Below are 25821 nucleotides of genomic sequence, written 5' to 3' on the forward strand. Positions count from 1 at the left end.
CAGCTGAGACTGTTCTGTCGCTTGATTATATTATAAACTCAAGGTCTTATTTCCCAGGCAAAGACCCTGCGTGACTGTATGTTTGATGTGCGTATATATAGCTTCAAGCGCCTTCTTGATTGTTGTTTGTTTCCGATTCATTGCCTTAGAGTCGAAGGATCTAAACTTCATGCACATGGAACACTGCTGCTTTTGTATATCAAGTAACACTGTATTAAAATGGATGAGCCTGTAATCTCACTTTCATTTCTGGTCTTGCAGCGATTTAAGAGTTCCTTTGCAAAGTCCAGCTCGGTTAAAGACAGCATGGGGTGGGTTTTTTTGCTGCTTGGTTTGCTACGGAGCGGCATGCATCTTAAGTGAGCGCATGTACATGGAGCGAAGTCATTTTGAACTAGTCGCATTTTTATGCTGAATCCTGCTTCATAACATTATGGAATGTCGCTGTCATATGCTGAAGCAGTGATAAGATAAGCACTGCTGAGCATGTGCAGAGTGCTTTCTCCTCACACGGAGCCATAGCAGCAACAACAGCAGCAGCCAAAGTACTGTGAAATGAGTTATGTGAGCCCAAGCTGTGAAACTGGGCTGTGAAATAAGGCAAATTCTGTTGGACTTCTACGGCAAGCTCTGCATCTTCTCTGCCAATGCAAGCGTTTCAATACCAAGGACGCAGGGACAGTGTTTCTTCTTCTTAGGCTTGACCCCAGTCAAAAGGAAAAAGAAATTTAGGACTTCCTCTAGAGTATTGATATAAAACTTTGTTTTTACAAAATGCTGCCTCAGCATCCATCCCTTTGTAGTTGCTTGTCTGTTAAGCTCTGCAGTAACATGCTGCAAATCTGTGGTTATGCAGATTCATTTTCTCGGATTAATTTACTGACAGAGGAGGCTCCAACTCTCCAAATGAAATTTTAGATGATCACTCTCCTCCTAAGTGGATTACCCTTTAATTAAAAAGCCACACCTACTCTTTGTTGTGGTATATTTTAAATGCTCCCCACCCCCCCTTACTCCTGTGTTATAAAATGGGCACTCCCAATATTCAGAGTGTGGAATGAGCTTGATTACAACATTAAGCAAACTTCTTTAAAAGGTCTAGGAGTCTGTGCCGCTGTTTGCGCTGCCACTGCTTACAGCTTTTGTGCAATGTGTGTGCTCTCATTATTGCTTTGTTCAGAAGAGCCTTAAAAACACAGCATCATCAGCAGCATCATGGCGATATATCTTTTGTATTTGCTATCTGTCATAAAATGGAAAAAAAAACTGGAAACTGTACTTTAGGACTCTAAGGATTAAGGTTTATCTGTCTCCATAAAGGACACAAATCATCTAGATTAGAAGTAATCTGATTGTATTGAGGCACAAATTATAGCACAAAGGCTGTTCAAGTGGGTTTAAGTGTGCAGGGCTGGTAAACACCATATGACCACTGATTGGTCCATGAAAGAGTATTAACCGAAAGATAATGATGGATTTTAATCCAAATCCCTAAAGCACAGCAGCTGCAGTTCCCAAATGAGTTTGCTCTCTCGGTCTGAGTTTTTCAAATACTGATGTACTGTGTTCCTAGTTCATGTCTCAAGAGAGAGTTAATTTGAATAATTATTTGCTCTTATATTGAGCAGGTTTGTTTGTTTCTCCAGTAAGGTCCGCCCTTGCTTCTGTTTACAAATTGATCAGAGTTGGCCAGATCTCTAAGCACAATCTAGGAGAGGGGATTTTGTTGTACAGTGGTACCTCAGGTTAAGTAATTAATTCGTTCCGGAGGTCTGTACTTAACCTGAAACTGTTCTTAACCTGAAGCACCACTTTAGCTAATGGGGCCTCCTGCTACTGCTGCGCCACCGGAGCATGATTTCTGTTCTCATCCTGAAGCAAAGTTCTTAACCTGAAGCACTATTTCTGGGTTAGTGGAGTCTGTAACATGAAGCGTATGTAACCCGAGGTACCACTGTATCAACCCGTTCCCTGTGTCTCGCACTCCTTCTTTTTTAATACACATTTAATAATTGTGAAAGAATCACATAATAATAATAATAATAATAATAATAATAATAATAATAATATATTATTTGTACCCTGCCCATCTGGCTGGGTTTCCCCAGCCACTCTGGGCAGCTTCCACAAAGACCAAAAATACACATCAGGCTTGTTCCCTGATGAATGGCATTGAAAAGCAATGTATATACATACTTACCATACTGCTCTGAAAAATGTTATAATAGTGTTATTGCTGCTTGCAGTATAGATGTAGTTTCTTACTGCCCTGTCCCCTTGCAGTCTGCAGTAAAACTGCATTTCTTTAGATTTTGGGCGGTTTCTTCAGACTGGACATAGGGGGGGAAATGGATTCTTTTTTCCTAGAAGGCAGATAAAAAGGGATAACACAGTATGTGTGTGGGTATCTATTTGCTAGTGCCCATAATGTCACTTGAGCAAAAGTTTCTGAACTTGTTCTTCATCCCTGCAGCAGTTTTGCCACTGTTTGCAAAGGCTATATAACTTTGTTATATAGGAGCGTCTCCACCCCCATCGTTCTACCCGGACACTGAGGTCCAGCACCGAGGGCCTTCTGGCAGTTCCCTCACTGCGAGAAGCCAAGTTACAGGGAACCAGGCAGAGGGCCTTCTCGGTAGTGGCGCCTTCCCTGTGGAACACCCTCCCACCAGATGTCAAAGAGAACAACAACTACCAGGCTTTTAGAAGACATCTGAAGGCAGCCCTGTTTCGGGAAGCTTTTAATGTTTGATGTATTATAGTATTTTAATATTCTTTTGGAAGCCGCCCAGAGTGGCTGGGGAAGCCCAGCCAGATGGGCGGGGTATAAATAATAAATTATTATTATTATTATTATTATTATTATTATTATTATTTGTTATCTCTCATTCTGGCATCTTGGATCCTGGTGTATTAAGTTTCAGGGTCCTGGCTATTGCTCAACACAACAGCTTTAGAGATTAACATCCTATTCCCTTTTACAGTGGTACCTCAGGTTAATAACTTAATTTGTTCTGGAGGTCCGTTCTTAACCTGAAACTGTTCTTAACCTGAGGTACCGCTTTAAACTAATGGGGCCTCCCACTGCAGCTGCGCCTCCGCCACACAATTTCTGTTCTCATCCTGAAGCAAAGTTCTTAACCCGATGTACTATTTCTGGGTTAGCGGAGTCTGTAACCTAAAGTGTCTGCAACCCGAGGTACCACTGTAAATGTGTTTGTGGAAGGGGAGGGGCAGTGTTAGAAACTGAGAAATTCAGAGCTAAATGGTACCTTAAACCCAGGTTATGGGCACAACAATGGAATGCCTAGGCGCACTTTTTAAATAAAAAGAATACAAAGCTGAAAATGAATGAACTGCAGCTAAAATACAGTGGTACCTTGGGTTACATATGCTTCAGGTTACATGCGCTTCAGGTTACAGACTCGGCTAACCCAGAAATAATACCTCTGGTTTAGAACTTTGCTTCAGGATGAGAACAGAAATCGTGCTCTGGCGGCACGGCAGCAGCAGAAGGCCCCATTAGCTAAAGTGGTGCTTCAGGTTAAGAATAGTTTCAGGTTAAGAACAGACCTCCAGAACGAATTAAGTACGTAACCAGAGATACCACTGTAGTATGTTCATTTTTCACATGGTCTAGTCCGTCCCCTGCCCACTTCCACCCCCTAATATTCTTAAGAGGGTCTCTTCTCCAGTGTTCAGAGAGTAGCTGGAAGTGGGGAGGCACTTGCACTCTGCAGTTTTAATCTGAAATCTGCAAGGCCTATGCAGACAATTAAGAGTGCACCCCTCTACGATGGTTTAGTATATTCTCTTTTTTACTTTTATGCTTTTTTGTTTGTAGAGGGGGGGGAGGGAAGTGGCAAGTGTAGCAGTCCTGGAAGAAAGCAATAAATAAATATGTTTCCATTGATAAAATATTGAACACTTGAGTGTGTTGAGAGTGTGCACTCTATGGCTTTGAGGGACAAGGTCAAATTCTTCACAGAGTTGTCAAATTACAAGAGCACCATAGTGCTGGCATTTCTGTGTAAACAGAAGACCTCTATCATAACATCCATTCTAGTATGCCACCATTGACTTGCGGGACCACAGACCAACGGTTTTGCATCGGTTGCAGAAGAAGGAACATAGGGTGCAAGATCGGCTTAAGGCACAAAAACAGGCAAACTTTAAGAGTATTTGCAAGGATGTGATGAAGTGTTACCCAGAGGTGGAGCAAGGTGGGTTCGGTGGGCACGGCCCACCCTGGGTGCCATCCCTGAGGGGGGGGTGACATCGGTGTGGGCAGCGCCCCCCCCCGGACGCTCCCTGCCACCAGCGCACCCTGTGGGACACGCGCCACCCCTGCGGATGGCTAGCCGCTCCCCACAGGCCAATCCAAGTGCTGGAGCGGCTAGCTCCACCTCTGGTGTTACCTTCCCAGATATGTAGACGAAGTTCAGTGGTACCTCGGGTTAAGTACTTAATTCGTTCCGGAGGTATGTATTTAACCTGAAACTGTTCTTAACCTGAGGTACCACTTTAGCTAATGGGGCCTCCTGCTGCCGCCGCGCCGCTGGAGCCCGATTTCTGTTCTCATCCTGAAGCAAAGTTCTTAACCCAAGGTATTATTTCTGGGTTAGCGGAGTCTTTAACCTGAAGTGTATGTAACCTGAAGCGTATGTAACCTGAGGTACCACTGTAGGCCAAAAAGAAGTAGGTGTTTTAATGTGGTTTGTTAGTATGTACACTAAGCAAAATGTACCCTTATATAATTTGAGTGTGTACAGCCCCTGACACTGACATTCAAGTGCTTTTTAACGTGTCTAGTCACACAACTCTTTTTCCAACTGCACATCATCAGCTTTCTAACTGTACATTTTGTGTCCAGCTGCATTTAAAAAAACCCTGAATGACAAAAAACCCCCCTGAAAGTATTAAAATTCTAAAGCTGTGAAAATTTTGCAGTTTTTCTGTGGACCTAGGGATGGGTTTAGAAAGGGTTTTTTTCACTTCCTAAAGTGCTTAAGTCTGCCTTTCCCCGAGGGCCTATGTAAACCTTTCACTTCACTTCTTATTATTTTTTTAAAAAAATATTCTTCATTCAACAGAATGGTTGAGTCCAGCTACTTACATCCTTGTCAACAGGTTCTGTTCTCTGCCTGAGGCATTCACGGACTGTCTCAAAGTGCCTTCTGTTTATGCACATGTAGTAGCTCTCTGTTCAATAGTAGTTCTACGTACAGGTGCCATAGATACTTATAATGAACAGCAGAATCGGCTCTCTGGCTCTTCTGCTTCTCTTACAGCAATTGGCACCATTTCAGAGTTTGCTAGTTCTACTCCTATGTGGAAGACCCTGTTGATTTTGGATGCTATCACGTCAAAGACATTGAAGGATGATCTCTACGGTGTATCTCTTCAAGCAGCTTCCATTGCAGATTCTTCCCTGGATGCCAAATACACTTTAATGCTGGACCTATGGCTTTCCAGGACTGTCGCAAGGTACAAAGTTGAAGGACATCAAGCTTCAGGGAGCAGATATCATTATGATAACATCTCACTGGCCCAGGAGAGATTGCTTAAAGATGTCAGTCAGAGCCCACAGGAAGTCATCTGTGTCAAGAACCAGTAGTATGTCCTTACCCTCATGGGAACCTTCCTGCAGTAGTGTGAGATTAAAGGCAGAGTGCAAGGCATAGAGAGGAAATTACCCTCTGTTTGAGAATTAGTGTAGGATTGGTTTAGCATGGGGTTGTTTTTTTACTGGTACTTTTACAAGACAAGTCATGAGTAAGTTAACTAATATTGGCTCATAAAAGGCATAGTGGCAATGTTATTTAATAATCTTATGCACAGGCTGTATGCAGTTTTTTTAATAAAAAAAATGCAAGGGCTACTAATGTACTTTATAAAAATAGAAACATTATTCATCATCCTGAAAGAACAAAGAAGCAGAAGAAGAACTGCAGAGGGCTGCCACTTCTCCCAACCATGATCTGTATACTGGGGTAATGCTTACTCAGAAAGAACCATTCTCCAGACTTCCTGTAGCCCCTGTCCAGGCAGGTCGCAAAGCCCTGCTGTTTCTTTGTTGCTCTTCCCAGCTTGGCTACCCATTTGTTTAAAAGTATAATTGTGTTCATAGGGAATGTGGCTTGGATGAATATTATACATTAGGCGAAGCTAAACATTCAGTAACAGAGATGTGTTTGGGAACCTGAATCACCATTGGAGGGGTGGTAAAGGCAGGCACAATTTATAGAGAAGAAATTGCAGGTGCTTGGAAGGAGTATTTAATTGTTATCTCCTGCAACTTTGTCCTGCAAGCCCAGCAGGCAGAAATTTCTGAAATATCATGGGGAGAAGCGCATGGTGAAAAAAGAGTTTAGGTTACCACCTGCTCATTCACATATTCTACCCTAAAAATAACACCCTCCCTGCTTGTCACCCTTGCAGTTTTGAAAAAAAGGTTCCCAGACCTGTTTCTACTGATGAACATCTAGTTTTTACCTGTGGCATAAAATGTGGAAGTGAGAGCTGGGATTCTTTGAATACAATTTTTGTGCGGTGTTTTTGTTTCTAACAGATGTTTTGTTTGTGCTTCAGCTGGTCGAGGCTTTTGTTTTGTTTATGTAATTTAATAAACATGCAGAACTTTAATTGAGTAATTTAAACAGTGCTTCAGCTGATGCTGCTGTCTTTGAATTCTTCATTTCTTTACGTGCTTAATACACATTCCATTAATACTGAAGTTTCACAATATAGAGGCTCTTAAAAAAAACTGCGGTTGAGCATTATGCTATTTAATTGTTGGTGTCTATTGCCCTTTACAATAAAATACAATTTGCAGTGTGGGAACTGAACAATCTGTATTTTAAAAAATATATACACTCATATTTTCTGAATATGAGTCTCTGAATAATACTTCTGAGTTTCGGATAGCAAAAGGGCAGAAGAGCATATATAAAATCAATTAGTTTAGTGATTCTGTATCGAATTTCAAAACTGAATAGAACATTAAGACCCAGAGTCAAATAAATACTTAGGTGTATACAAAAGTTTGGACATGTGGAATTTTGACTTCTTGCTCTCCAACTGTCCCATTTCAGCTGTGACTGCCATGTTTTCTCCCTGTTCCAAGGAAAACTCCACTTTCCAAACAACCTGATTTTTCAGGAACTATTTGCCTTTCTTCCATTCTCTCATTTTTTCTGTCTTTTTTCCTTTGGCATCATCCTTGCATGTGGTCACTTAAGCTGAGGCCTAAATAAGTATCACAAATCAAGTGCATAGCAAGATTTTAGATATATACTAGCTTGTATGTTGAATGCCCAATAAATTTGCTTTAGGGATTTATATCTTCTCAGGCTTCAAAAACCTCCTCATAGAGGTTTACATAAAACATAAAACAGCAGTGGTGAAACAGGATAAAAACCAGCACTGGAAATAATACTAAAAAATGAATGGGTGGTTTGTTTGTTTGTTTGTTTGTTTGTTTGTTTGTTTGTTTGTTTCAGAAGTCTTTGCCTGGTGATAAAATGAGAACAAATTGGGCACCAGGTGAGCCTTTCTGGGGAGAGCACTCCATGATCAAGGCATCACCCAAAAGTCACTATCTCTAGTTGTCAGTCATTGCATCTATGATAGTCTTGGCAGGGGTGTAGCTAGCTGCTCTGGCACCCGGAACGGGGTGGGGGTGGCAGCTATCTGTGCACGGTGGTGGTGTGGTGATCCATGCACGCCCGGGGAGGCGGCGTGGCAAGCTGCCCATGGAGTCCACCTGGCAGATGCAAGCCCCACAATGCTGTTTTGGCCCACCCGGGGTGTCATCCTTGAGGGGGTTGACAAAATGGCACACCTGCAGTGCGGCCAGAACTCCCGGTAAGTGATGACCCCCGCGGTAAGTGCCATTTTGTCAACCCCCTCAAGGATGACACCCGGGGCAGGCTACACACACCTTCCTACACCTCTGAGTCTTGGCGGGAATGGCAATCATAAAAGGGTTCTCTGATTATCTCTGTGAACAGGTCAGTTCCTATGGAGAGAGTCAATCCTTCAGGTGCCTTGATCCCAACCCATAATTTCAGTAGCAGAGTTTGTTTGTTTATTTGCTTGCTTTTTTCTAGACTGTCCTTTATCCTGGCAGATGCCAGAGTGGTGTACAATAAGAACAGTATAATAAATTGCAGCACACACATGTCCTTTACAACAATAAAAATCGAGAGTCCTAATACTAAAACACAACAATTGCTTTATTATTGCATTTTTAACGTGGTATAGAAATATTTTAGCAGTTGGCAAACTGTTGTCAATTGACAAATCCTTGTAGAATATCACCTGTGAAAAGTCAATAAATCTAATTGCTTATTTTCCCAGTTTAACTACTCAGGATGTTATTTTGAGTTATAATCCTTTTCAAAATGAAGATCCAATGCAAGAGAAAGAGAGTTCACACTACATCTGTACCCAATCTGTTCTCCCCACCCATATATGACAACATTATCGAATACTGCATTTTGACATAGCAGGTATTTCAAAGGGGCCAAGATATATTTTTTCCTGATGAAGGAACTCCTGTTAACAAGCCTTGTTATAAGAGCAGCGTCTGTAAGCATAATAGCTACCAGGTTTACAAATAACACCCTCATTGGCAGCATCTGAAAAAGCATAAAGTAATCTCCTTCAGCTCTTGCGTGACATTCTGAAAGCAATGCTGCTTGTTTATAAAAGTTGTGGAGATGGAGGGAAGTGGCAAACCTACGATGGGATGAAAATCTGTCAGTGTATGGCTTAAAGGATGACTTCATAAACAATGCAGATTTTACCTTATCACTGTGTATTACAGTTCTGCATTCAGTTTTGTGGTAGAAAGATGGTTAGCTTCATCCTCCTCACCCCACCCCCAAATAAAATGCACATGAAATGCTATCAGCACTGCCTTTGGGAAAACAATAGCTCCTCTTGTGTTTTTGTTAACGCTGCTGGATATTGCATGCAAGGTGTCCTGCATATGCTGCTCACTGCAGTATCCCAGTGGAACTTGTAACCCAGATGGCTCAGACCATATGCTTCTACAGTTTTTAGCTATGCATCATGAAATAATACATAGGCCATGAGGAAAGACGTGTAACGTTTGCTCAGTACCAGATATGGCACATACTCCTTCCAAGCATTGCAGAGGGACTATATAACACTCGAGGAAGCATGAGTGAAACACCTTCGAGTGCTCCTAATGCCCAAGCTAGGGTCTTCAGGGAAGCACAAAGTTGCCAAAACACACTAGTGTTTGCCTGATTGCCCTTAGCCCATCTATTAAACCAAATGGGGCTAGGGAGCAGAGCAATGAATGTTGCACAGACTGGAAAAAGGTGGCTCAGCCAGCAATCTACCGTCTTGTCCATCAGGCCCATCTCACACTTTTTTAAAAAAAACCAACAACAACCCAAATTGCCTCCAAAGATACTACCCTACATCTGAATTCTGCCCTACATGGGAATCTGAGGCAGACCATCGGTCTGTCTGGCTGACTGGCAACAGCTCTCCAGGTCTGCGCAACGGGAACATTCCCAGCCATATCTAGAGACCTTCTCCATGCAAATCAGATGCTTTATCAGTGAGCTTGTGGCCTTTCCCCATAGTCATAAGTTATAGAACTAAGGATGGTTGTGTGAGAAATAAGTCACCACCTCAGGGCTATGTTTGTGGTCTGTGGTGAACAAATGTATGTGCCACCACTATCAGCAGCTGCAGCTTTTTCCTAGGTACACCCTCTATAATTTATCTGCCTCCTCTGATGCTGGAGGGCTCAGAGAGGGGCAATTGGATTAGAGAATGTTGTGAAGTACAGAAGCCCGCACCTAGTGCTGGGAATGCAAGTTGGATGCCCTGCCAGAATGTCAGGAAACTCCAGCTGATGCGTAAGTCCCAAGGTTTTGGGGGGAGGAAGAGGACTGGGCAAGGCTTTGTGTTTGTGTCCTGAGCTACTGCCTCCCCCTCCATTACCAGCTAAACTTCTAATGGTGCCATCTGAGCTCTACAGAGTTAAAAGCCTTCCAAGTACCCCCTGCCCCAATCCTCTTAAGTCTCATGCTGTTGCAAAACTGCAAGTGGTACCATACCACATAGGGTGGGGGGAAAAGTGATTTGAGAATGTTTGACCTTGTATACCTGGCTAAGCTTTTTAAATTTGATTTGATGAAGGTAAAAGGCACCTTAGCAGAAAGGATTGCAAAAAAAGACAGACTGCGGGAGAACCTGAGGGAAGGAGGGAAGAGGGAGGATGCGGGCATTAGACTTTAGAAAAGCAGATTTCGACAATCCCAGTGTCATTAAGCAAAGTACCATGGAAAGATTAAGTTATATGAAAAGGAGTGTATGAATAGGGATGGCAGCTTTTGAAAGCCATTACTATAGTTAGGAGCCACAGCCATGCAAAATGAGAAAGAATGGTGAGAACTGCCGGAAACTGATGTGATTTGGTCAGGGACCTTCTTAATGAACGGAAAGTCAAAAAGGGGAGTACAAAGGGAATCAAACACTAAGAGAAAGTATGTTTGCCTAGATGAAGTAAGTGCAAAGGCAGAAATTAGTTGTAGCTGCTGAGAGTTGAAATAAAGTTCCTTGCTAGAAGAGAAAGGAAAACAATACTCCAGGGCAGATAAGGAAGAGAAAACGTCACAGGACAAAGAAAAAGTGTGTGCCGATGAAACATATGCATAATCAGACCAAGTTGCAATAGTCCTGATGACATTTACCTAAATGGTACAGGAATTGTCAGTGTAATGCAGCCTTACAAAAAGCTGCTCTACATTGTGTTAACAGGAGCTATATTTCCAAGACTTGAAAACTAGGCTATGCTGCTGTAGTCAGCACTAATAAGACCTCATGTGTAGGACAATGTTTTGTCCTTGGTGCCATTCTTCAAGGAGAATGGTGAACTGGGTTGGGGAGGGGGGGGAATTGGAGGAACAGAAAACTATAAATATAATGAAGGCATTGTACATAAACTGTGAAATAGCTGAACGAATGGAATAAGTTTATCCTAGAGAAAACACACTTGAACCAAGAGAATATGGTTACCTGTTTATGATAACCCTGGAACAATCTATCTCAAGATAGATTTAGGAAACAGCAGGGAAATAATGCATGGATGTGATGCGCTAACGACTGACAAATGTATCGTGGCAAGAGCTTTGTAGGCAAGGGCTTCATCAGGTGCAGGAGTTGACCAGGGATCTTGAAAAGAGTTCATGTGTAGTAGAGAGGAAACAGTCACCCAAGCAACAGTCAGAAAAATACAATACTTAATCAAGTGAGAGTTTGTGTCACGTCACATTGAAATCTAAGGCTAGAAAGACTTGAATGGGACAGTCTTGTTCCCGTGGAGCCAAAAATCCAAGTTGGATGCCCACGAATGCCCAGTACACCCCAAAGAGGATTAAATCTCTGTGAGCTGGACAAAGGTTCTTATAACACTACATGGAGGATATATTTCTTTAGTGTGTCAGCCATCCCTATACAGTCCAAAAAGATGCAACATCAGTTTTGCTAATAGACTTTTAACACAGCAATACCCATGTCCCCTGCTTCCATCTAATCCCTCCAAGTGTATTTTAAATGTGCTGCTGATTTAATATAGGTATTATAACAAGTGAGCAATAGTATACATGGTGCCTAGGGATGCCTTGTAATTTCTATCCTTGGTGGTTTCCAGGAAAATATTATCATTAGGCAGGCAACTGCTGGAGATGTTTTAAATATGTGTACATCATTTTAAGGCCACGGATTTGATGATCCAACTCTATGGTTCTGTGGTCTGTCACTGAGAGTTTGACCCCAGAGCTTTTATGAGGGGTGGCTAAGCACAGTTGCTGGCACCACTATCCTTATGAATTAAAAGTTACTTGGTAATAGAGATGGGCAGGTACTTAATCTGATTAGTTGTAATGTTATATCATGCCTTCCAGTGACTTATAGCACTTAGAGATTGTTAATGGAAAGGGCTGCTGCTTAGGTATTACATCGTTTCTATGAAACAACTGCATGGTGCCGTACAGCATTGGCAGTGACCACTAACAATAGCTGAATTAATGCGAATAATCTCCGTGCTTTTCAGCAGTCATCAGAAAAGTGATAAGATTCTCAATGTCTGGGGTCACAGGACAGCCTATCCCTGTATTAAACCTCATTAGCACTTCCATTTCTAACTTCAAAAAAAATGATTTAGTAACTGGTTCACACTTTGAACTGTTTCGGATACATTCCATATTATAATTATATCCAGTGCTTTTTTTCTGGGGGGAGGTGAGGGAACTCACCAGGAAGTTTGTTTGTTTTTTGCAGGCCCAGTCGCAGTGCCACCCCCCACCGCTGCCCCAGGCAGTGGCTATAAGTAAGTTGTGATTAATAAACACAAGCAGGCAATGATCTGGATTGGAAATGCCCACAACTTTATTGATTACAGATATAGGTGGATTTTTGGCTCAGGCATTGGGTGTATATCCGCTCCAGCCCCACCCCAACAAAAAAAATAAATATTTAATTTTAAAAAGGTAAGGGAACTCACTTACCACAAGTTCCTGCTCAAACTCCCCCCCCCCTGATTTTATCATATACCACACTTTTGTAACTGTAATATAATTCCTACAAACTGAATATAAGGACAAATATTTATCTGAAGGAGGACTATAATAAATGTATTTCCATACATGACTACCCCATCCTCCAAAATTGTTAGATGCTTTTGCCCACTGTTAAGGCATTCTGCAGCGGGAACAGAAGACACTTTTAGCTCATTTCGGGTATATTTATTTTTGGGTCTCCCAGCTAAGAACAGTAAATATTACAGAATATTAAGTATCTAAGATCGATGACGTGGTTGCATTTAGAATTCCGTGTACACATTCTGGTCACCCCACCCTCAGAAGAGATGACATAGTGGTGCAAAATACATTTCTCCGTCCTTCTCCATGGCTACAAGGATAACAAGAAAACCTGCCTGAACTTTGCATGAGGAAATATATGGCCATGTGAAATTCATGAAGGAAATATTGCAGTCAGATTAGTTGTAATGTTACAACTACATTTAAATGCAATATGTGGAGGGAGGGAAGATGAGATTTGGGCTGTATGACACCCACAGAATTTGGAGGACTGTAGAGTGGAGACCATCTGCAACGGGGGTAAGATAACCTGTGGTCTTCTAGATGTTTAAGATTCCAGCTCCCATCAGGTACAACCAGCAGGGCAAGTGGTCAGGGATGGTTGGAAAGGTAACCGCACAACATCTGGAGGGTTGCCAGATGTACAGAGTTCTATACTTCCTAAGTCTTGGGAGAAAGTGCTGGATTGTATAATTATGACCGTCCAGAAAAAGCTAAAATTTTCATCAGAGAACATTCTTCTGAACTATGTACCTATTGTATGGAAGTTAACATCAAGGCAACAAAAATGGATTCTACATGCTGTAATGGTAGCCAAGAGACTGATATTGATGAAGAATAAATAATATAATCCGCTTTAATAAATGGATTGATAATATGGTAACACTCACAACTTTGGATAAATAGGACAATATTTGGAATGACTTTATACAAAATGTAGTAGGCTATTAATATTTACGTATGTATTAGGATAATAATATCAAAATTATATAAGAATGTATGGGTTAGGGTATTTTTCGTGTATTGCCTATGTATATTCTTCCTTTCTACACATTTTGGGCCTTTTTCTTTTCTCTCTTTTTCTTTGCATCACTTTTATTTCTTTATCATTGAAAACTTTTCAATAAAAAAAATATTGCTACCAAACATCTGGTTAGCCTCTGCAAGATCTGGCCATGCCCTACTATTTCTCGTTTGAATTGTACACCATCACTTCTGAGTAATTCCTCCGTTTCAGAGAGAGGAAGGAGGAAGTTTGGGAATACAGGATGGCCTTTGAAGAAGAACATGGAACTTCAATTTCCTTACACACATCCAGACATATTAGGTGATATGCTGAATGCAAGCGACAATCTATATGCTTGCCTTCAGTTTAACAAGCTCTGCCTCATGCTCCCAGGGTTCCTCATCCTTATGGTTTTTTCCCCCTGTGATTTTGCCTCCTTTTGAGGAGTCATTGGGAAAAGTCTTTATACTTCTGGAACAAGCACAAGGGAAGCTCTACATAGAGCATCTTGCAGTAAACCGATAGTTCTTAAATGCAAGGTAAGAGAGATAATGCATGCTGCTGACCTTTACTTAAAAATAATAAAAATAGCTCAGATGGAGACTCTTATCAACAAACCTAAAATTATGGCAACTGGTCCAGAGATTTTTATTTTTTTAAATGGCCTCCTTATATTGCCCCCTCCCCTGCCATAGCCAGTTAGTAACTCTGAATCATATCCCTTAGAGGGGTGGCCCTATTTAGATCCAAATGGAATTTTCAAGCCACATGTAAATTAGACTATCAGAGACTATTCTATATTATATTAATAGGATACTGTCATTTCTCCATAGAAGGATTAACATCTAGGTGGCACTGTAGCACAGAAGTCAATTTCAGCAGGCTCCTGGGGGTTATAATTAATATCCAGAGCTAAAAATAAGTAAAAAAGTGCAAAGTAGCAATTATAATTGTAACTTTTTATAAGTGACAGAAGAGTGACAAAGGCAACATTGTATGCGGAAAGCTGCCTCTTCTTCAAGTAGTACTTCTATTTAATTAGGGGGAAAACACTAAAATGCAAAGGAAAAAACCTAAGAGAATGAACATTTTGAACAATGTCCAGGTTAACATGGTATTTTTTAAAAAAATAGTACTGCCTTGCCTGTCTTTTTCTAACATCACTTCTTAACTTTTATATATGTAAAAATATGTATATAACCTCACTCACCCTCTGTTAGAAGCACTTGGATCTGATCCCAACAAATTAAATGTATATATAAGCTGGGAGTAGAAGGGAGAGCGAGAACTACCACCATAAAAATAATAAATAGAAATAATAGAATAGAATAGAAAATACTTTATTGTAAATCCAGTTCTTTATTATAAATCCAGTTCTTACAGCATTTTTGGAAGATGCTAAGGCCCAGATTTCTATGAGTCCCTGGGCTAGTTTCTTTGATGATTGGGAAACCACCAAAATCACCTCTAGTTCTGTTTTTCATTTAATAAATTATTTTTATTACCCAAGGAAGTATATTTTACTTCTCTAGTTCTCTAGTTGTGCTTGTTCTCTTTCGACATGGTGCATGGGTGATGCAGTCAAAATTGTGTTTCCAGGTGTCCTAAAAGGGTGTGCTGGAATATTAAAGGTGTGTCCCCCAAAATTCATGTGTTTTGCCTATTTGAGTCATTTATTTTGAAACAACAAAACTCATGTATTTTGGGTATGTGTTAAGAATGCCATACCTTTTCAATCACGACAATAAATAATAGAGATGCATAATCTTAATTTATCTGGTTGGTTGGTTGGTTGGTTGTAAGCTGCTTTGGGTTGCCCTGGGCAAGATAAAGCCACTAAGAAACTAACAACCACAATAGTGATGATGATGATGATGCCACCACATTTCAGCACCCCTCCATAACACCCTGCACTCCCTCTAAATTTGATAAAGTGCTGCTGGGGGAGGGTGGGTTGATCAAAATCACCTCCACCTGCATTCTGCTAATAGATTCTTGTCTGTCAGTGAACAGACACCATTACATATTACCCATAACAATAGAAAGTAACATGCTTTGTGCCAGTACAGGAGAGGGCATGGATTTACCGTATTTTTCGCCCTATAAGACACACTTTTTCCCCTCCAAAAATGAAGGGGAAATGTGGGTGCGTCTTATGGGGCGAATGCAGGCTTTCACTGAAGCCTGGAGAGCAAGAGGGGTTGGTGCGCACTGACCCCTCTCGCTCTCCAGGCTTCAGGAGAGCCCCAGCGCCAGCCCCACAAGGTCGGGGGACAGAGGGAGGCGGAACGCCGCCATCCCGCTGTCTCCCGAAGTGGTTTGGAGGCTGACGGCGGGGAGAAGAGCGCTTCTCCCCGCTGCCTGCCCCACCACTCCGGGGACAGCAGGGAGACGCACTGCGTCTCCCTGCTGTCCCCGGACCTGATCGCAAGGCGGGCGGGGGGGAGAAGAGTGCTTCTCCCCGCTGCCTGCCCCACCACTCCTGGGACAGCAGGAAGACACGATGCGTCTCCCTGCTGTCCCCGGACCTGATCGCAAGGCGGGCGGCGGGGAGAAGAGTGCTTCTCCCCGCTGCCTGCCCCACCACTCCGGGGACAGCAGGGAGACGCGCTGCGTCTCCCTGCTGTCCCCGGACCTGATCTCAAGGCGGGCGGGGGGGGGGGGGAAGAGCGCTTCTCCCCGCTGCCTGCCCCGGACCTGATCGCAAGGCGGACGGGGGGGAGAAGAGCGCTTCTCCCCGCTGCCTGCCCCACCACTCCTGGGACAGCAGGGAGACGCGCTGCGTCTCCCTGCTGTCGCCGGACTTGATTGCAAGGCGGGCGGCGGGGAGAAGAGCACTTCTACCCGCTGCCTGCCCCACAAGCGCCTGGGGGTGGAAATAATTTTTTTTCTTTATTTCCCCCAAAAAAACTTGATGCGTCCTATGGGCCGGTGCGTCCTATGGGGCGAAAAATACGGTAATAAATCGTTTTCCTAATGAAGAGCTTCTCAGGCTTGTAGAAGGTTTTACTGAATAAATTGACACCTTCAGGGTTTTTGACAGTATGAAAGCACGTAGTACCCTTTTGTTTTTTCCATCGCATGTTGCTGTATTGGGTGTTGAACCATCTGAAGTGACTGAGCAGCATTTGCACGTAGTACTTAGACGTGATGGCGGAAACTCAACCTCTCCACCGTCAGTGCTGCTACTCCAGAAAAATAATACAGAACCCACGCAATCTCCCTTGCTGCAGAAAAGCAAAAGTGTAAATGTTGGGAGATCTGGTCATGGATATAATACCATGTGGTTTGGTCCTGGAGCAGCAGTTTTTTAAAGGTGGTTATTAACTTTACAGATCATTTTGTATTATGTGAACTTGTACAGAGGGAGATTAATAAAGTTATGAGGAATGAAGCGGAGAAAGGGAACAACATTTTTTCATCCATTGGCTTTAGTAGATTGCTGATTGCATTAAGCAACTATATGCACATCCGAAATTTAAAGGAGGAAATGAAAGTGGGAGGCGGAAGGAGAGAAATGGGAATATTGTATTGAGAAGTTTTATACTGGAAGAAATATAAAAACTCTCCCTAAAAAGAAGAGATAACTACTGGAACAAGAAAATGAAGATTGTTCCCAATAATTGAATACTAACAGTTTTTATTTGCCATTGAGCCATAGCCTGTGTCACATATATCTGCAGGAACAGCAGCCTATGAAGAACTGTGAGAAGCACTGCCTATATTTATTTTTTAATATTATATATTTTTATTATAATAATTATTAGCAGAACTGAATAGAGTAGTACATAGTGCATAATAAAAAAAACAGGTTTATGAAAGAAAATGCTGACTTGAAGTACTTTTTTATTTGGTTTCTGACCTCGTTCCTTTGTTCCTTTCTTTCCCCCTCCCTTTTGTGTAGGTATGAAACACCCGGCAAGTCCTGACCACATATTTGGAGATGGAATTATGAATCAATCTGCATTTCTGAGGGGCTTTGAAGATAAAGGACTAAGACACGACAGGGCTGACTGTCAATTAAGTAAAGAGAAAAAGAAGATACTGTTTTCCTTCTGTGATGTGTGCAATATACAGTTGAACTCAGCAGCGCAAGCTCAGGTTCATTACAATGGAAAGTCTCATCTGAAAAGAGTAAAACAGCTGAATAATGGGAAGCTACCTGCAAACACGAACACAGGCAATTTGTTTGCAGGTGCCAGCACAGGTACATTTTTTCATTATATATGAGAGAGAGAGATTTTAAGTTTGATCTAAAGTGTCAGAGACATTAAGCCTCCCACCCTTTTGTTTGCTCCCTGTAGTGCCAGCCTTGGAAGAAAGCTTTAATTTATTTCTTCGAGTATTGTACTGTACTCTAGACCAAGGGTAGTCAACCTGGTCCCTACCACCCACTAGTGGGCGTTTCAGGATTCCAGGTGGGCAGTAGGGGGTTCATGTTACTGCAGCACTGGTGGGTGGTAAGGAAATTTTACCATCAAGAAAGATGCATTAGTGGGCGGTAGGTATAAAAAGGTTGACTACCCCTGCTCTGGGATGCGGGTGGCGCTGTGGGTTAAACCACAGAGCCTAGGGCTTGCCGATCAGAAGGTCGGTGGTACGAATCTCCGCGACGGGGTGAGCTCCCGTTGCTCGGTCCCTGCTCCTGCCAACCTAGCAGTTCGAAAGCACATCAAAGTGCAAGTAGATAAATAGGTACCACTCCGGTGGGAAGGTAAACGGCGTTTCCGTGCGCTGCTCTGGTTCACCAGAAGCGGCTTAGTCATGCTGGCCACATAACCCAGAAGCTGTATGCTGGCTCCCTCGGCCAATAAAGCAAGATGAGCCCTGCAACCTCAGAGACGTCTGCGACTGGACCTAATGGTCAGGGGTCCCTTTACCTTCACCTTACCCCTGCTCTAGACCAGCGTTTCCCAACCTTGGGTCTCCAGCTGTTTTTGGACTACAGCTTCCATCGTCCCTAGCTGGCAAGACCTGTGGTCAGGGATGATGGGAATTGTAGTCTGAAAACAGCTGGAGAGACCCAAGTATGGGAAACCCTGCTCCAGACCACGGATGAGGAGCATATGGTGCTCCATATGTTATTAGAGTCCCAGCTCCCATCAGCCCCAGCTAGTGTGGCCAATGGCCACAGCTTCTCACTTGGTTCCATTGCGATGTCACAATTCCCACCCAATAAACTACCACCACCACAACTCCCGGCAATTCTTCACCTACTGAGGGAGCTACAGATGCAAATGGGCTGGGCAGAGTGAGTGGATGGCTCTAGCAGCCTGGAACAGCTGCTGCCTGCTATCCTGTGCATCTTTGAATCCGAAGATAGAAGGAACACAGCAGTTACAAAGTGTACTGATTCAGGCACCATCCCACCCCTTCCTCAACTTTGCATGGGCTTGTTTGGGCAAGAGTGTCCCTGCAGTGGGACCCTTAACTCCTGTCCCTCCCAGATAGAATGACTAATAGCCAGAGATTATGGGAGTTCTAGTCCAGCAACATCAGGTTCCATTCCCCTGATTCCCCACAAAGAGTTGGGAAACAAATCATATTTTTCGCTCTATAAGATGCACCAGACCACAAGACACACCTAGTTTTTGGTGGAGGAAAACAAGAAAAAAAAATCTGAATCTCAGAAGCCAGAACAGCAAGAGGGATCGCTGCGCAGTGAAAGCAGCAATCCCTCTTGCTGTTCTGGCTTCTGGGATAGCTGCGCAGCCTGCATTTGCTCCATAAGACGCACACACTTACTTTTTAGAAGGGAAAAAGTGAGTCTTATAGAGCAAAAAATACGGTGATTTCTGAAAACTTCTGTATACATGAGTATTCAAAAGTGCTATATTGATGGTTCAGTTTAGGCACCAAGAAGTGATGTAATGTCATGTGCAGTTGTGCTAAGATAGCAGGTGGGGCAATGTTTTATTTCATTATTTTATGTTGTTTGTTTTAATACGAGGTAGCATAGCTTACCTTATTAATGTCATCACACTTCAAATCAGCAGAAGGGGTAGGGCTCATAATCAACCGCATTTCACCTAATTTTCACAAGATTCATTAAGTGAGGGTCAAATTGAAATCCCACCCTTCCTGCAGCTTATCCATGTGCCTTTAGAGAAGCCTGCCTCAGCCTTTGAAAGCTAATGTTTTAGAGGGCTAAATTGCACTCTGTCTGATAATACCCAGTGCCCTGTGAGATCAAGTAAATGTTACAAGAATAAAATTATTGCTGGTTCATTTTGGGCTGTGATAGATATATATAGAGAGAGTGTCTCTTTTCTTCTCATAAAGATGCAGAATATGCTTGGATCCTATTTTCTCTTTAAATAATCCTTTGGAGGTCACCTTTTAAAAAAACAGTATCCATCATCCTTTCTTATACTAAGACAGATGGAAAAGGGTGTCTGTGTTTAAGAAACACTATCTGGAGGAGACAGAGGTAGCTGCTTTTGAACAGCTTCTGCTGGTGCAGCAAAGTATTAATGCAGCGACAGATTTAAAATCTCAGTAGCGGAGAGCTTATTTGTTTTCATAGATGTGAAGCATTCGCCCTTTTACACCTTGGAAGTTTCACTTCTTTTGCAGTTGTTCCATGTAAATACTTCACACTTTAAAAAAAAAAGAATCCCCCTCGCTTCTGTACCACTTTTGTTTGGTTTGAATGGAACTATAGAAGGATTGGCATTTGCAGTTCACACCTGTGGCAGATCAGGCTGTGTTTTGAAGGAATAAACACGAAACAAGATGTAAGCGGCCCATTTCAAAGTTACATTTAGGGGGAGGTGCAGCTGTAACACTGGCTCTTTGCTAGTGCTAATTAACAAATTAGTTCTCTCCTTCCCAATAGTCCCTCTCACATCCTAGAGCAAGTTCACCCATCACCTAAAGTTAATGCTGCTTATTGGCACTGACGTAAACTACTTCATCTTTTTTTCAATATTTGCATCCCTCCTTGCTATAAAAATGTTCAAAGTGGCAAACGACACACCAAAGTTCAGACACACACACACAACTTGGATATGAAAATGGCAGGACTCAAAATACCATCTTAAGAGGCAAAGCCCCAAAACACCCACTGAAAAAAGATACAGTCTTGGCAGTGCTGTTTTTCTAGAAAAAGAAGGGCCAGAACTCACCATGAACACCTCCCTCGTTCTCTTATAATAGCAATGGCACACCCCTTGACAGGTGCTGGAACCGAGTTCCGGCTGAAAAAAGCCCTGGCTCCTGCTTATTTGCTGGCAGGTGAACAGCCACATGGCCAGACAGACTTCCTTCAACAGAGCATTACAAGTGCCTCAGTGCTGTGACAACAACAACGAAAACGTCTTGTCTCTCATGTCCGCTCTCTATTCTTTGGATGACAGAGGCCATGGAGCAGGGCCTCAGTAGAAAATCTTGGATGACAGGACAATTCCTAAGGGAGCTGGTGCTTGTCAAGATACACTGGTCCCAAATCATTCAGGTCTTTAAGGCTCCAGAAACAAACTGGTAAGCAGAAAGGCTTTCCTAGCGCGTATGTGTTACTCCTTTTCAGCACCAGATGATGACCTTATTTATAATTCTTCTTGACCTTCTAATTTTGATATATATTGCTGTGTTTAGGTTTGGGCATAAATTGCACTAAATCTCTCTGCCGTTTTTGGTTGGTTTCTATAAGTGGAACAGAGGGAAAGCATCTCTCCTTCTCCTCAAGCAGCAAAGGGCCTTGGTCCGTCAAAGAGTATTTAAGTTGTTGAATATAATATAAAACTGTGCCTCTTGTGCTGTGGAAATGTGTGTGCGAGGGTGTGCGGAGGTGAATTTCTGTGGCTCCATATCTTTCGCCAAAAAACAACAACTTGCCAGCATTTAAGCTCACTGAAAAACTGGGCTCCCATTCCTAAAGTACCTGTGAGGTCATTGTCAAGTGATGGCCTTTTCTAGTGTTTTGCTCAACCCCGCAGTGGCACATTTCAGTATATTAGTACCATTACAACCAGCACTGTGTGCATTCTCACTATATTCCTGCTTTTTATTTACTAAGGTCACTATGGTCGCAACTTTATCCCTTTCAGATTTTGAATATTCTCCAGATACTGTTTTCCTTAACTGTTTAAAGAGCACGGGGGGGGGGGGGACAGAAACATGGTATGTGTAGGAGGAAATAGGAATGAGGAAAAGACTTCTTGTATATGGGGCAATGGGGAAGAGAATGAAGTCTGAGTACCCCAGGTAACAATGACGACTGTATCAAATGTATAGTGGAAGCATGTTCGTGACTCCCCTCCCCCCTTTTTTTACTATATATGTACAAACAAATATAATTCATACAAATACCAAAATCACTTAGATCATCTCCAGCGACATAATTGTAAAACGAAAATACTCATTCCTATGACATGTTTGTTTTCTTAGCTATCACCCAGCTAGTTTCAGTGTACGTTTAAAAAGCTTCCACAAGATGGTGCCGTAAGCATTCACAGAATGATGATTTTTAGTGAACTGGCTACAGTCACTCCACATGGAGCTGATTTAGGGAATGTAACTGTGTTCACACTCTCATTTGCGCTCACTGTGTTTCCAGCGCTGAGCTTTCAATTTCTGTTCCTATAACGTTATCCAAAAGGTATAAGTTTCCTGTAATTTGTTATAAAATACTGCCTTTTGCTTCTCAAACCTGTTTCACAGTCCTTTAAACCATTCCTAATTTGTCTCTGGCCAAGGACTGAACACATATGCATAGAGTAAAGATATCCCCACTAGTCAACACCCCCTGGTATGTGCACAAACGCAAACCAATCTGACACCAATGAAGCTGTGCTGATCTGAACAGCTGTGCAGCACGGGAGAGCTGTAAATCACAACGAAAAGACAACAACTACACTGTTCTCTAAGGTGGTAATGTGAGCACACCATATGTCTCCCTCCTCCTCCCTTTAGCTGCAACCTGTACGTACTTACCTGAGAGTAAGTACTACTGAATTTAAATGTGAGTTACTTCAGAGTAGATATGAGAGGAGTGCTCTGCCGGTATCTATTTGGACAAAGTAGATTGCAATCATTGCACGTAAGGCCCGTTTTGTGAATCAAATGTCTCTTCTATCCCTTTAAAGCTTCCTATTATTGACACTGCTAGGACTGTTCTTTGTGGGTGTATGGCAGAGGGGAAGATACACAGATACACATGTCTTTGGGGTTTGTTATTTCCTTAAAAGAATGTTTAAGCAGCTGTTTATCAATCAGAGCCAAATTCCGACGTGTTTCATATCTTTGTACTAAAATATGAGACACTGATTGCACAGGAGTACCAAAACAGGCTAACACTGCAAGAAGCTGAGGCGTCTGTTCGAAAAACACAGGTGTATCATAGAGTATCATTTACAGTAACCAGCCTTTGAGAGGCACGGACTGAAATCAGGTATGCATGTATTTGTTGTTGTTGTTTAGTCGTTTAGTCGTGTCCGACTCTTCATGACCCCATGGACCAGAGCACGCCAGGCACTCCTGTCTTCCACGGCCTCCCGCAGTCAAACTCATGCTGGTAGCTTCAAGAACACTATCCAACCATCTCGTCCTCTGCCGTCCCCTTCTCCTTGTGCCCTCCATCTTCCCCAACATCAGGGTCTTTTCCAAGGAGTCTTCTCTTCTCATGAGGTGGCTAAAGTACTGGAGTCTCAGCTTCAGGATCTGTCCTTCCAGTGAGCACTCAGGGCTGATTTCCTTCAGAATGGATAGGTTTGATCTTCTTGCAGTCCATGGGACTCTCAAGAGTCTCCTCCAGCACCATAATTCAAAAGCATCAATTCTTCGGCGATCGGCCTTCTTTATACATATATGCAAAAAAGAAAAAAAGGTGTGGGTGGAAAACAGAAGGGGAAACAAATGATATTATTAGACAATGATACAGATCTCTTTTTTGGAGAATCAGAACAATTTTAGCTTAATAAGGCATGGTCTGTTTATAGTTTGCCCTCTTGTAACTGAATTTAGCTGAGTGCAGCTGCAAAGGGATGTTTGGGAAGGCATTTGGGGATCCTCTACGAAGTACAGAAAACTGCAGGATTTATTTCCCTATGAAGTTCTGTCGGTGTAGAGTGCATGGGCAAATGGTGACAAAATGACAAATGTGTCAAGTTTTGAAACATTTTAAGCCGAGCCATCTGGTTCTACTTGGCAGTGCAGCCTCTGTAGAAATGGCACATGTCATTTCGGGGTTTTCCATGGCATGTGAAGTTTTCATCTTCTGCCAGTTTTTGCTGTGTTTGTTTAATTGGGTGGAAGTATTAATCAGAGTAGTTTATTAACAACATTAAAAAATGGAAATCTCCATTCAACTGTAATGAAAATACTACTGGCTGAGATGCAGAAAAGTCCCATTAGTTCACCCTTTTCCCCCATGCTGGTTTTTAAATAAATAATAATAATATGATTCACTCTTTATCCTGCCCATGAAAGATACATCAGAGGTCAGCTTGGGTTACAGAAAGTTTGTAAAAACATTATTAACTCAACTTTGTGCTCCCCCCCCCCCGACCGATTTTTGTGTTCAACTCCGCTATATTTTAATGTCATCACAGTGATTTTTCCTCTTTAAGGAATGTGAAATAGTACCCAAGCCATAATCAGTGTTCTCCAGCAATTTAGAAGTAAATGCTAAAACACTTACTTTATTTCATGTTTTATTTATCAGAATAGCAAATAACTATGCTGTGCTAGTGTAGTTATGTGTACCTACAAAATCTGTTTTTGTGATGTTGTTAGATGATTAAAATGATTAATTTACATAATTACCATTTGTAATGAGTTTAAAAGTTTGGTTTTGATCTTTAAACCAGATGCACTACAAAACAGCTTGTAACTATATGCAGTTAATGCGGGTATTTTTAAAAGAAAGACTTCCTTTTGCATGTTGCAGTACACATTTTATTCCCATGGAATATATTATAGTTGCCTCTTGATTATTGAAACCAGTTTCACAGTGATGCTATCACAATAATTATTAGGCTTCCTGAATCCTTTTCACATGTAGCTTTTTCAGTAAGTGAGAAAGGGCTTCTTACATCTTTTGTAACTTATCACCAGATCCCAAATAGATAGGAGTAAGTCTGGGGGGGGGGTGTGAATACCTCTTGCTCATTGTTGTCACAGAAACAGCTGGCTGGTGTTTTATTTCCCCCAAACAAATTGTAAGGTGTTGGGATGTTGAGGTATAACATCTAAAAGGAAACATACTTATTTCTGGGATTGTGAGACCACTTACTTGTAAGGACCTATGCAGCTGTTCAGCAGATGTGCCTTGTTTGTGTACGCCATGTGTACCCTAATATTTGCCACAGTAAAGACTGTCAGGTGTAAGGACTAAACCAATAATATCTTTCTACCTGAGTGGTGCTGTGGGTTAAACCACAGAGCCTAGGACTTGCCGATCAGAAGGTCGGCAGTTCGAATCCCCATGACGAGGTGAGCTCCCGTTGCTCGGTCCCTGCTCCTGCCAACCTAGCAGTTCGAAAGCACATCAAAGTGCAAGTAGATAAATAGGTACCGCTCCAGTGGGAAGGTAAATGGCGTTTCCGTGCGCTGTTCTGATTTGCCAGAAGCGGCTTAGTCATGCTGGCCACATGACCCGGAAGCTGTACGCCAGCTCTCTCGGCCAATAAAGCGAGATGAGCGCCCCAACCCCAGAGTTGGCCACGACTGGACCTAATGGTCAGGGGTCCCTTTACCTATTTACCTGAGAGAGGAACGTATCTGCTCTTCATACCTCATGATGATCACTGAAAGGAGCTGGGGAAAGGCAGGACCTGCAACACATCCTCAGCTGCAGAGTGAGTGCTTTCTCATACCTTTTTGCAACTTCATTGACAGATAAACCATTGGCTGAAATACACATTCAGCCGAGTCTGGCCTCTTCTCCATGTTTGAGGTGAGTTTTTTGCTTTTTTGTTGCCGTATGTACAATATGTGTTTCCTTTTTATCAATTCATGCTTTATCATTGTTTATCACACATATATCCTGCCTTTTCTCTTGAGCTGTTTGGTGTCTCTCCCCCCCCCCCCCCCCGTCTCTCAGCCTTGGGGATGGGAGGTACATTTGGGTTCAATGTAGCGAATGGTACTTTTCCAGTTGGGGCTTTCTGCTTTTAAAAAGCGTTTTGCAGCCAGGAATAGAGACTTCAGCCAAGTTGTGATGGGTAA

General features: G+C 42.4%; 1 protein-coding gene across 6 annotated transcripts in view; it reads left to right on the forward strand.

The window, feature by feature from the left end:
• ZNF385B (zinc finger protein 385B) overlaps nt 1-25821 on the forward strand; it is a 182399-nt gene that overhangs the window by 19909 nt on the left and 136669 nt on the right. For 5 of the 6 annotated variants that reach the window (XM_083496618.1, XM_083496623.1, XM_083496626.1 and 2 more), the window contains exon 2: nt 17558-17860. In XM_083496618.1, the coding sequence (XP_083352744.1) occupies nt 17558-17860 (303 nt within the window). Of the gene's footprint in view, nt 1-16905; nt 16970-17557; nt 17861-25821 lie in introns of those variants that run through there. The other variant, XM_083496625.1, reaches the window with a different exon arrangement.

This window comes from Podarcis liolepis (genome assembly GCF_965112155.1).
Source record: "Podarcis liolepis genome assembly, chromosome: 1".
NCBI classification, from domain to species: domain Eukaryota; kingdom Metazoa; phylum Chordata; class Lepidosauria; order Squamata; family Lacertidae; genus Podarcis; species Podarcis liolepis.